The sequence below is a fragment of the Camelina sativa genome, chromosome 11, assembly GCF_030686135.1.
Source record: "Camelina sativa cultivar CO46 ecotype springtype chromosome 11, ASM3068613v1".
Lineage (NCBI taxonomy): Eukaryota > Viridiplantae > Streptophyta > Magnoliopsida > Brassicales > Brassicaceae > Camelina > Camelina sativa.
In genome coordinates, this window is record NC_141890.1 from 17,263,269 (window position 1) to 17,275,242 (window position 11,974).

At 32.4% G+C, this 11,974-nt stretch overlaps 2 protein-coding genes across 7 annotated transcripts; both read left to right on the forward strand.

Annotated features, from left to right (window-relative positions):
• Window positions 1-344: 344 nt before the first annotated feature.
• On the forward strand, window positions 345-2,899 carry LOC104723640 (nudix hydrolase 7). Of its 6 annotated transcripts, none has more exons than XM_010442030.2 (9): window positions 345-619; window positions 917-1,060; window positions 1,143-1,208; window positions 1,310-1,450; window positions 1,557-1,634; window positions 1,929-1,979; window positions 2,084-2,118; window positions 2,203-2,314; window positions 2,421-2,899. In XM_010442030.2, exons 2-9 carry the CDS (start codon window positions 917-919, stop codon window positions 2,640-2,642), a joined length of 849 nt encoding a protein of 282 aa, XP_010440332.2. In that variant the 5' UTR covers window positions 345-619; the 3' UTR covers window positions 2,643-2,899. The 6 variants fall into 6 exon arrangements, with proteins under 6 accessions (XP_010440332.2, XP_010440333.2, XP_010440334.2 ...); XM_010442031.2 differs by having other exon boundaries at window positions 345-562; window positions 913-1,060; XM_010442032.2 differs by having other exon boundaries at window positions 378-566; window positions 913-1,060.
• Window positions 2,900-7,041: 4,142 nt separating this feature from the next.
• On the forward strand, window positions 7,042-8,295 carry LOC104723638 (uncharacterized). Its single transcript, XM_010442028.3, has one exon. The coding sequence runs from the start codon at window positions 7,207-7,209 to the stop codon at window positions 8,071-8,073; it is 867 nt and encodes a 288-aa protein (XP_010440330.1). The 5' UTR covers window positions 7,042-7,206; the 3' UTR covers window positions 8,074-8,295.
• Window positions 8,296-11,974: the final 3,679 nt, after the last annotated feature.

Sequence of the window (11,974 nt, forward strand, 5' to 3'; positions counted from 1 at the left end):
TATTTATGAAAAAAATTATTAAACAAATCGCAAACAAAAATTAGACAACAATATATTTAACTTTTATTAAACAACACAGAAACGTTTGTTATGTATATGGAAAGAAAAAAATTGTAAAATTCAAATTTATGTAGTTGAAAATAAAATTTAAAAAAAAAAACCATTAAAACGAGATTCAAACGATCAAAATTGTCGTCTAAACATCATATAAGCGTTTTAATGTCTACAAAGAAACATAAACGACTACCTACAATCCAAATCCAATCTCAAACATAAACGAGATCCAAACAGTAACAATCCAAATCTTTTGTTTAAAGTACAACTAACCTGTAAATGAGAGTAATAATAACCATCATGCCATTTTCAATTAATTAAACAACAATGAATATATAAAAAAGGAGAAAAATGTCAAACTGACAAAACAAAAGGAAGGTTCCTTTCTTTCCTTTCTCCATCTCCCTCACTTGACTTAACGTCTCTCTCTTCCTCTCTTCACGCCATCTCCGTTGGCCGTCGCCGCCTCAGAGGAGAGATCTGGCATTAACGACGTCGTTGATTCTGTGTGAGTAAGTCATAGCTCGTCATCGTCATCTGCTACCTAATTCTTCAATTTTTGCCGGTAATGATATTGGCCAATTATCACCGAAATTTGCAATTAGATTCGAGACTTTGAATTAGAATTTTTTCAAATTTATGGCTTAAAGTTTCAATCATGGTCGATTTTGAGACAAGGGTTTGCATAAAGCTGTAATCTTTTCTTCTATTGTGAAAGAGCTTTAGGCTCTGTTTACGCCATTGTTGTGGTTAGCTGCTTTAACTGAACGTTTGAGATTGAGTTAGTTATAGATTGAGCTCTTTAGGCTCTGTTTCCGCCATTGTAGAGTGTCTAAGTGGTTTTCATTCTGATGTCAGTCAGATGGATAGTAGAGCTAAGCAGATCAGTTTACTTGATGGAGAGATTGACAACTACGATGGCGTTACGGTAAACATGGAAGAACCCATGAGTGCTGAGGTTTTTACACAACGGCTTAGGGCTTCTCTTTCGCATTGGAGAGACGAGGTTACTTGTGATTCAAGCTTTATAATCCACAAATTTTTTTCTTTTTTTTTTTGGAAATAGTCTTTCAAAACCTTATTTGCAGGGTAAGAAAGGAATTTGGATAAAGCTGCCTATTCAATTAGCCAATCTTGTGGAGGCTGCAGTTACAGTAAGAGGGTTTTATATGATGATGAGATTTGCATCTTATGTTGTTTTTTTAATTTGATATGATAATTAAGTGCTTATATATGTTGGGTGATTTTTCTTTAGGAAGGGTTTAGATATCACCACGCCGAGCCTGATTACTTGATGCTTGTATCTTGGATCTCTCCCAGTCTTGATACCATCCCAGCCAATGCTTCTCATGTTGTAGGTGTTGGTGCTTTGGTCTTCAACAAGAAGACTGCCAAAGTACTGTATATATCTTTTTGCACATGTAGCTAACACTCTATATTTACGCTTGGTGTTCTGTTTATGAGTTTGATCTAAAACCGAGATGAACTACTTCGATGAGCAGGTCCTCGTAGTCCAGGAAAGAGGTGGTCGTTTCAGAGGTACTAATGTGTGGAAGCTACCTACCGGTGTTATCAACGAGGTGATTCTAATCACGTTTTTAATTGTGTGTTCTTTAATGTTGCATTACATGATGAGTTAAACCTAAAAATAGTGTTTTAGGAAAAGCAGTTTAAACGAAACAGAACCTTGAAGTGTTTACACGACTTAGCTAGTTAGCTTGGTATATTATATACTTCTGAGTTCTGAGGTCATACAAACATTTAGTGTTGAACCATTGGTCCCTATAAAGAGGATTGATGATATCAAATTTGAAATAAAGAAATGTTCTGATTTTTCTCTCCTACCTCTAAAACTAAATTTTCCAATTTCACAGGGTGAAGATATCTGTGATGGAGTAGTTAGGGAACTGGAAGAAGAAACTGGAGTAAGTATTTAGCTTTCAGCAAGAAAAATATATCCATTTTAAGGATCTTTTACTTGCTATTGGTTATAATCTAAGATCTCTGTGTTCTTTTCTTTTAACTTCAGATTATTGCAGAATTTGTTGAAGTGTTGTCTTTCAGGTAAATTAATTTGTCATTGCTTTGGAAACATTTGGTCAGGCTTTTAGCGCATCAGTTCCGGATTGATTTATCTTCTATTTGCAGACAAAGCCACAACGCATTCTTGAAAAAGAAATCGGATCTGTTTTTCTTGTGTGTCTTAACTCCGCTCTCCTATGAAATCACTAAACAAAACTCTGAGATCTTGGACGCTAAGGTATATATAATCATTTTGATATATAGTTGGTGATGAGCCAAGAAGTGTTGTTACTACTATCACACTGCTTAACTCTATCTCAAATTCTGTTATATTGTTTTTATAGTGGATGCCGGTACAAGAATACATAGACCAACCGTTTAACCAGAAGAACGAAATGTTCAAGTTCATGGCTAATATCAGCCAAAAGAAATGTGAGGAAGATTACTTGGGATTCTCCATTGTGCCAACTAGCACATCATCTGGTAAAAAGAGCTTTCTCTACTGCAATGCTGATCACGCCAATCGCCTTAAAGCATCGCGTGACCAAGCCTCCACTTCTCTCTGATAACATGCCATCTCATTCTGTTTGAACTCGTAGTCTTTTTATTCTATTTTCAGTTATTGCTTCCTTCTCCCAATGCTTAAGTGCTTTTTATAGATATACTCCGCTTGGTTTATTTTTCAACCGTAACCTGATTTAAATTCTCAGTTGTATTCTTGCCCAAGTGCACTACACACTGGTGATAAAATGTAGAATCTAAAAAAAGTGTTAAGGCCTTTCAAGGGTGCTATTATATAACATAGGAGACCTCGTTGAAGCCCCACAAACTGTTATTGCCTGTTATGTTATAAACAATGGGGAAAAACCAAATCGGGTCGTCGCAACGTTGCGTCTCCGCATAGCTGTCAGCCTGTCACAAAGGCAGTAGTAGCTAGTGATTGGTTGAATTATCAGAGTAGTGATTAAGGATTGATTTGGGGCTCAAAACTATAAAATAATGTTAGTCGTATTGGACTTAGACGATTAGCTAGACTTAGAGCTGTTTGATTCTTTTTCTTTTTATGCACGTTTTCATATTTCCTAATATCAATATTGTTTTGATATATATAAAAAATGTCCCAAACTGATCATTACATGAAAGCATACTTTTTCGCACATCCACACCACATTCCACATACATACCAGTTTTAGTCTCTTGGGGCCATTGGAGATATAGAAGATCTAGGGAGGAATGTAGGTTACATCTTGAATTCAAATTTTGCAGCGGAAAAAACAATATAATTCATTCAAATTTTGATATTTTTAAGGAGGGGAGTAGATCCTCGTTGTCACGTACACGGTACACCTAAAACAAAATTCATGTTATCTCATTCTCAAAAAAAAAATTGTTTAAGTGTATATCTTAAATTCTCAAAACTTAAGATTACGTTTAAGATCAGTTTTAATAGATAATCCGCACAATACACATTGATAACTATCCAATTTTCTTCGATCTCACAAAAATATAACACGATATATGAACTGTTACTTATTCTAGTAAGGTGGTGATTGTACATGTCTGTACTCACTCGCAAAAGTATGTGTTCAACAAAATTTGATCCTATACAGATAGATATAGTTTAAATTCTACATCAAACAAAATGGATACTCGCTAGTCATGATTCGCATGTTCTGTCTCGAAGAGTATTGGAGAGTTGACATTGATCCGGTAATGAAGATAATCCCGACAATTTGGGATTTTTTACATGATTAATAAAACTTAATACGTTGGCCCAAGGTTTCAGTATAAATTAATAATGGTGTGGTCACATGGAGAGATCCATGCATGTGAATAGTGATTCATATTTTATACATATAAATCTTACAACGCTTGTACGATTCATTCTTACGTGACATTATCCCATTCTCTTATAAAAAAACAACAATAACAAAACAATTTCTTAATTAAGATGATCAGATTCACGGGTTACATTATTTTTACTAGACGACAAGTCTCACCGGCAATTTTGGACGCGTCTCCATACAATTCTCTCGCTAGGTACTAATTAGTAGATTTTGTATTGCCAATTAATTTAAAATAAAAATAAAAATAGTGTAGACACAAAACTAATTTATATCGTAGATATACTTGTTAACTATATTAATCCTTTGTATATCTATTATCGACTCAGACTATGTCCTGAAAGGACAATCCATGCCATAAGGAGATAAATATAAAAAACAATTTCATAGATAGTCATCAATCACGGACTTACACAATCGCTTCTTGTGGAAAGCTGAGGATCTTAAAAGATGTGAGGAAGAAAAGAGTCTAAAACGTAAACCAAGATTTAGTTTATCTAATACAAGATTGATCGGTTGCATCGATCCGGCGGCGACACAGACTGCAGCGATATAGATTCTTGTTTAAACTAGTTTTGTAGATTCTCGTTTACTGATTTATATGCCTAAGTTCCTAGCTAATCAGATCTTTTAAATAAACCTGCATTTAGAATTAACGAAAGTGAAGGAATGCTATAAAATGATATTCTTTTAGGTTTCAAGAAACTACTACATACTATCTACTAAATAAAATGCGTATTATGGTTTTCAGTAATTGAATCATGTATGGTTAAACTAATATCTGTCAATTTTCATGTATTGACATATATATTAATGAAAACATACAACAGTTTTCTGTTAAATTTGGTAAAAGTAAAACATATAACAAATGCCTTTAAGATCTCTTCAGGCTTTAAAAGCCATCATCATAACAGAGGTTTTGCATATTTGCTTATTGCAATCAAAATCAACCTCCCCGCAAGTCTACCAAATTTTTACGTGGATCGACTTTTAACTTTTCTGAAAAAGTTGAATAATTACTATTTACCTTTCTATAATTATATCTTCATGGCATTAGATTTGGAGCGTCGACAATCCATCTTCATCTCAATTCTAAAGCTGCGAAAATCCCATGCATATACAAAAGATTTTAAACTACGACTACCACCATTTTACAATCCCACTGCATAACTTTGCATGTATATATATTGCTAATTCCCATAGTCGCGCAAGTCAATCACATGTACAGTAAAACTTATATAAATTAATAAGGTCTGGACCATAAAATTTTATTAATTTATAAAGGTTTTAATTTATCGATAAATTAATATTTTATTAATTTATGAAAAGATTTTCTCATTTGCTTAATTTATAATCTTGGCTATCGTAACAAATATCAATTGTTTACTAGATTATCTAGGTAAAAATGATAAATGATAAATTTTAGAGTTTAGAAGAAATTGCTATTACTATTCTGCATGGTAATGATGAAGTCGAATGGTAATGATAGAACCAGTTACTAAAGAAGCAATTATCGCATCTAGTATTCTCCATAATTTTTGGATGCGATTTGAGAAAACAACAAATGAAAAAAGATCAAAAATGAGCTCCAACAAGAATGCAAATTCAAGAATAGGCAAACAACAATAGAGTCATATTTCACTAGATTTTCTTAGATATATATATGTATATATATATATATATATTAGTTTATTTGATTATTAATTTATAATATTGATGGGACCATATTTTTACATAAAATTTCTAAAAAAATTATTATCTTATTATTTTATCGAAATATGTCGTTTTTTACACCAGCCCAAGACCGAATAATTTATTAATTTATATCGAATATTAATTTAAAGACTATTAATTTATAGAGGTTCTACTCCATATTCATATGTTTTAAGTCTTAACTCATTGACAATAAATAGTTTATGCTTTTCATATGTATCCGTTGGTCTTCTGAATGTTTTTGAGTTTTGACATACAAAAGAGGAAAATTAAAATCATGCTAATTAGGTTACCTTAAATCAACCATGTTTTAATTTTGTTTCACTTTTGAAATACGTGCAAGGCTTGTGAAAAACGTTTAATCCCGGTGGTTAATAGAAAGCTACCTTTTGTGTAAAAGAAAAACAATCTTTGACCTGAATAGATATATGAAAAACTTTTGTAAGATGTCTTAACAAACACTATAAAGTATTCGATTCTGCATAGCACACATCTGTAATCAATTGTATTCTGTAATATATTAGGGGCAATACAAACACTGACCACTACCATTATTTTGACATTGATTTATACATTAAACATATACAACTAGCTAGCTTTGGACCTATTTACAAATCATTCTCTTTTCTCCAATTCCTTGTTTGCTTATATGGACTATATCTAGGCTACAATATATAGGTATAGAAAAAAAATACTATATATTCCAAAACATTTGCCTAAATTCCTCATGAAACAAATGGACCCAATTAATCAAAGGAGCAAGAAAAGAGGAAGGATCTCTTTCTGTCTTTGTGGTTTTCAGAAAATTGAGGTGTCTATTCAGTCAAATGACAATGACAAATTCCATCGTTCCTTGTCTCGCCACGCCACTTGCCATTGTTGTTTTTGAGAAATTGAGAGGTATCTCTTCAGTCAAATAATAATGACAAATTCCTTCATTAGTTGTCTTTGACACTACCCATATTAGTAATACAGCAGCAGTCTCAATCCTTTTTTTTTTTTTTTTGGGTCAGAAAATCATAGGATACTTACGTATAATAATTAGCCGAAATGGTAAACAAGGCTGTGACAATGTCCTTAGTTTGTCTCATCCAAATCAATACTTACGTATAATACCATCATAAAAAATGCTAATAACCTACTTTCATTAGTAAAATAGGATTCGTAAATAGAGAAACAAATTTGGAAATTTGGATATAAAACCAAGAAATCTCCAAAAACAAATTTGGTTATGAACATAGGCAAGTTAACGAAAACATGTTTGCTCTTGAAAAAAGAAAGGACTCTCTACTTCTTATGACCAAGTGACCTGTAAATATTATTGTGCTTCATATTATAGTCCAACTTGATCAATCATCTTACTCGCAATTTGGCACGTTCATATCAACACGGTCACGGATGATGGTAATGAGAACATTTTTATTATTATTCTTTGGCTAATGAGAACAGTACTATAATAGAGAAATAAATATCTTAGAGACTTGTGTCTATAAAAAGAAGAAGACACTTAACAGTTGAACGTACTAATTCATTACCTGTTCACAAAACCAAACCCTAAACCCTCTTTCTCAACATGGGGCTTCTTCACAAGCAAAACCACGCCTTTGTAATACTCCTCCTCCTCGGTCTCCTCGCAGTCTCTTATGCTTGTGACTGTAGTGACCCTCCTAAGCCATCTCCAAACCCGGTTAAACCACCTAAACATCCCGTTAAACCACCTAAGCCCCCCACTGCCAAACCACCTACTCACACCCCAAAACCACCCACCGTTAAACCACCTACTCACACCCCAAAACCTCCCACCGTGAAGCCACCACCACCTCCATTCACTCCACCACCTCCCACCGTGAAGCCACCACCACCTCCAACCGTGAAGTATCCACCACCACCCACCGTGAAGCCACCACCACCTCCATTCACTCCACCACCTCCCACCGTGAAGCCTCCACCACCACCCACCGTGAAGCCACCACCACCGCCAGCTCCAACACCACCGGTCGTAACCCCACCACCGCCAGCTCCAACACCACCGGTCGTAACCCCACCACCGCCGCCAACGTCAACCCCAGAGACGCCATGTCCTCCACCACCACCTCCACCAACCCCATGTCCACCTCCCCCTCCACAGCACGTACCAACACCTAAACCAGAGACTTGTCCAATCGACGCACTGAAACTAGGCGCTTGTGTGGACGTGCTAGGTGGTTTGATTCACATTGGACTAGGGAAAACCTACGCCAAGGCAAAGTGTTGTCCACTTCTTGACGGTTTGGTGGGTCTTGACGCAGCAGTTTGTCTCTGCACAACCATTAGAGCGAAGCTTCTCAACATTGACCTCGTTATTCCCATTGCTCTTGAGCTTCTTGTCGACTGTGGTAAGACTCCACCTCGTGGCTTCAAGTGTCCAGCTCCAGTAAACAGGGCTCCTGCCTTGGGTTGATCTATTTCGTGTTTCATTTGATACACTGAATATTAAAAAAGGGTTTGAGACGTTAAGATCTAGATTCTTCTTTTATGTTTTGCGATAGCGAAGACAGTAATTAAAAGGATCTAAATTTCGTTATATATATCTCTAAAAATATCAAGCAAATTTTTATGTAATTGTAAGGTGATTATGTACGTTGAAATAATGTTATATGAAATTCGATTTTTAAAGGACAAATTCACTCAACGTGTACATGTGGTGTGTGTCGTCCTTGAGGACCTTGACCCATACTAAGTCAGTCAAATCGACATAATATAATATATATAAATTTGGGTATATGTACGCGTAATTCAACATATGTATAAAACTATAAATTATACAGATACGTAAGTGCAAATTTTTTTTATATGGATAATAGAAAACAACCATAGATATGGTCCTGCCTCGTTTTAAGATATTTTCTTCTTCTTTTTGTGTGCGCAACATCTCGTTTTAAAAATCCAAGCGTACAAAATAACAAAGAGTTGTGTTTTAAAAAAAATCATACAAAGATTTTGTGTCACATTGATCATGGTGATATCTTTGATCACCGTCACCGACTGAACCCCGTATGTATCCAGTATCCAGTATCCTTGCGCTATCTTAACAAAATATCGTAATTTGCAAACATTTGTTAAGACAATGTAAGGGTTTGATAATTGGCAATCGCAGTCATAAGATGAATATTGTTTTTCTTGACACAGTTTGATTATCTTTTATTTCTTCTATTGCTAAAACCTTTTTTTCTTTGTTCTCGCTAATTTTTTTTTTTTACCGTTGTATCATCATTTATCAATTAGTTTTACGGTTTTTTTTTTAGTTTGCTTTTCTGTATGGATACTATATACTTATTTTTATCTATCTATATCTATATTATTATTTTCACAGCAACTTTAGCAAAGAAGGTTTGAAGTTGAGAATTATTTACATCTCATGCCATTGTAATTTAATATTTTATTTAATAAAATTATAAAACAAAAAAAATTCATTTCAACTCTTTTCCATTAACAAAAACAAAAATTTCCTAATTTGTCTCCTTATTAAATCTGAAATAAAATTTCCAAATTTCATTCTCCTAAAATCTTTCTACAAATTCTTTACAATAATTGATTTTAAATATAAATTTATGAGGAGCCTATAAATCAGCTACATTTGATTTTCTATCTTCCTAATTAATCACCACATTCAATTCTAAAATACATCTATATTATTATTTTCACAGCAACTTTAGCAAAGAAGGTTTGAAGTTGAGAATTATTTACATCTCATGCCATTGTAATTTAATATTTTATTTAATAAAATTATAAAACAAAAAAAATTCATTTCAACTCTTTTCCATTAACAAAAACAAAAATTTCCTAATTTGTCTCCTTATTAAATCTGAAATAAAATTTCCAAATTTCATTCTCCTAAAATCTTTCTACAAATTCTTTACAATAATCGATTTTAAATATAAATTTATGAGGAGCCTATAAATCAGCTACATTTGATTTTCTATCTTCCTAATTAATCACCACATTCAATTCTAAAATACAATAATTTTGTCCCGAATTTCTATATATAAAATCATATTAAAAAAATTAATGACTTATAATCAATCAAAATTAATCTAATAATATAAACTTGGCATGTTCCCATATATATATATATATATATATATATTATGCGATTTTATAGTTATTAATTTGTTTTAATTAATTTGTTTTTATACGATTTTATATATAAAAATTTGGGACAAAATTATAGTATTTTAGAATTGAATGTGGTGATTAATGAGATTAAGTTGAATATGTCCACCTATAAGTTGAATATATCCACCTATAAATAATGTTGACCCCTATTCTCAAGTTAGTATCACCAGCAACATAAAAAGATGCACTTATTTGCTATGCTCATTTAGCAGCTGCACATATACAACTGTGATGAAATATGTCGAGATGTCATGGAGTGATCACCAAATCTGGAGCAGTTCCTATGCCTCCCATCATCCCATGCCATAGCTGAAAGATAAGATTGTGACCTCTACGTTCTTTTGCTGATGGAAAACAGTCTAAAATAGCTGCATTTTTTAAAGTTTTTATGCTTTATAAATGTCTCTCCCCCTCTTTTTGTTTACTTTTCTCTCGGTTCAATACTTCTTATTTTATTTTTGGTCTATCATTCAAATTCACAGGGTTATATAGCTTCACAGGTTTGGATTAGTATTAATGTAAATTTGAAATATCATTATTTTGGTAGTACAAAATTATTCATTAAAAGTATTTATCAATATTAAAATATTAGACATATTTAATTAACTTGATTAAATTATGATTATGTAAAAGTAAATTATTTCTTTGTATACTACAGGTTAAATCCTAATATTAACTATCAAAATACACTTATACAATTTTAAACACTAAATAAATTAAACAAAAATTAACAAAAGAATGCAGCTTATAATTTTCATATTTTAGTTTAAATGTATCTTCCCGCGGTGTACCGCGGGTTAAAATCTAGTTTACTATCAATTTTTATATAAATTTTAAAGGTAATCAAATGGATATTCTCTTATTGTCTATTTATGTATTTTGCGTTAGAATTACTACAAATTACAAAGAAACTTTAATTAAATTTTCACATGTTATAGACTTATAGCTAGTTTCATAAAAGACAAAATATTATAAAATATGTGAACGAAAAAAAAATAGTATGTAATCTTGTAATGTACAAGGAACTTCAATTATCGTTATTCTCTGCAATCATTCTTCATTTCCACTTAGCAATCTTCGAAGTTGCAAGTGAATTAATCTCAATCAAAAAAATGTTATTAAAGCCGGTATATAGGACAACTAGATGTTGGAGTGTTTGTGATTTCCTCTACAAATTTTGCATCTCTCTTGAGCTCAAAAATTCTTAAGTTCACCATCTCCCCTCTCAACAACTCAGAATATTTTATCTAATATTTATTTAAAAATAAATCAAAATAAAATTAAAAAGCAAAAAAATTAAGAAAACAAATTCTGTATATTTTTATTTGAAAAATGTTAAATATTGCCTTGGTTTAGATTTTACAATTAAACGATATTATATATCGGTTTAGGTTTATAAATGAGAATTAGGGTTTAGATTTTACAATTGAAACAAAATTATATGTCGGTTTGGTTTAGAAATGAGGTAATTAGGGTTTAGATTACAATTAGAACAAAATTATATGTCGGTTTGGGTTTACAAATAAGGTAGTTAGGGTTTAGATTTTACAATTATAACGAAATTATATGTCGGTTTGGTTTACAAATAAGATGGTTAGGATTTGGATTTTACAATTAGAATGAAATTATATATCGATTTGGGTTTATAAAAGAGCGGTTTAAATTTTTAATTTTATAATAATGTATACATATTTTACTTTTTTTTTTTATATGAGGATGAATGAAGAGGTTCATCCCTAAGAGTGAACCCACATATTTTCCACTTGGACCTATATATATATATAGGGTATATTACCTTCTTCATAAAATGGGGTATTTTGTTCTTTTATGTTACACAAATGTTGAATGTTTTTGTTGTTTACCAAGCCGGTATAATGTTTGAATTAATATAAATTGATAAAAAAAACAAAAGAAAGAATGAGAGAAAAAGAGCGATTTTTTGTGCGATTGTGAGACGATTACTTTTCCGTCTATTCCTCACACTTGTGACAGTTGTTGTAGACACCGGCGTTGTGGATCACGATCTCCATGATCACTGCGACGGGGTAGTTATCCCCACTAAGAAAACCACGTTTCCTAGTGATGCTGATTCCCTCGCAAGGGATGTCCTTGCTGAGGAAATAAGTTGGATAAGTAGATGAGGAGTGATTGGAAAACTTATTAGCTCTACTTATCCAACTTATTTC

Excerpts from the sequence above, each read along its gene's own strand:
- LOC104723640 (XM_010442030.2), top strand. The coding sequence starts at position 917 with ATGGATAGTAGAGCTAAGCAGATCAGTTTACTTGATGGAGAGATTGAC. Across the intron at positions 1,451-1,556 it reads TCAACAAGAAGACTGCCAAA|GTCCTCGTAGTCCAGGAAAG; the intron begins GTACTGTATATA and ends TTCGATGAGCAG. Across the intron at positions 1,635-1,928 it reads CTACCGGTGTTATCAACGAG|GGTGAAGATATCTGTGATGG; the intron begins GTGATTCTAATC and ends CCAATTTCACAG.
- LOC104723638 (XM_010442028.3), top strand. The coding sequence starts at position 7,207 with ATGGGGCTTCTTCACAAGCAAAACCACGCCTTTGTAATACTCCTCCTC.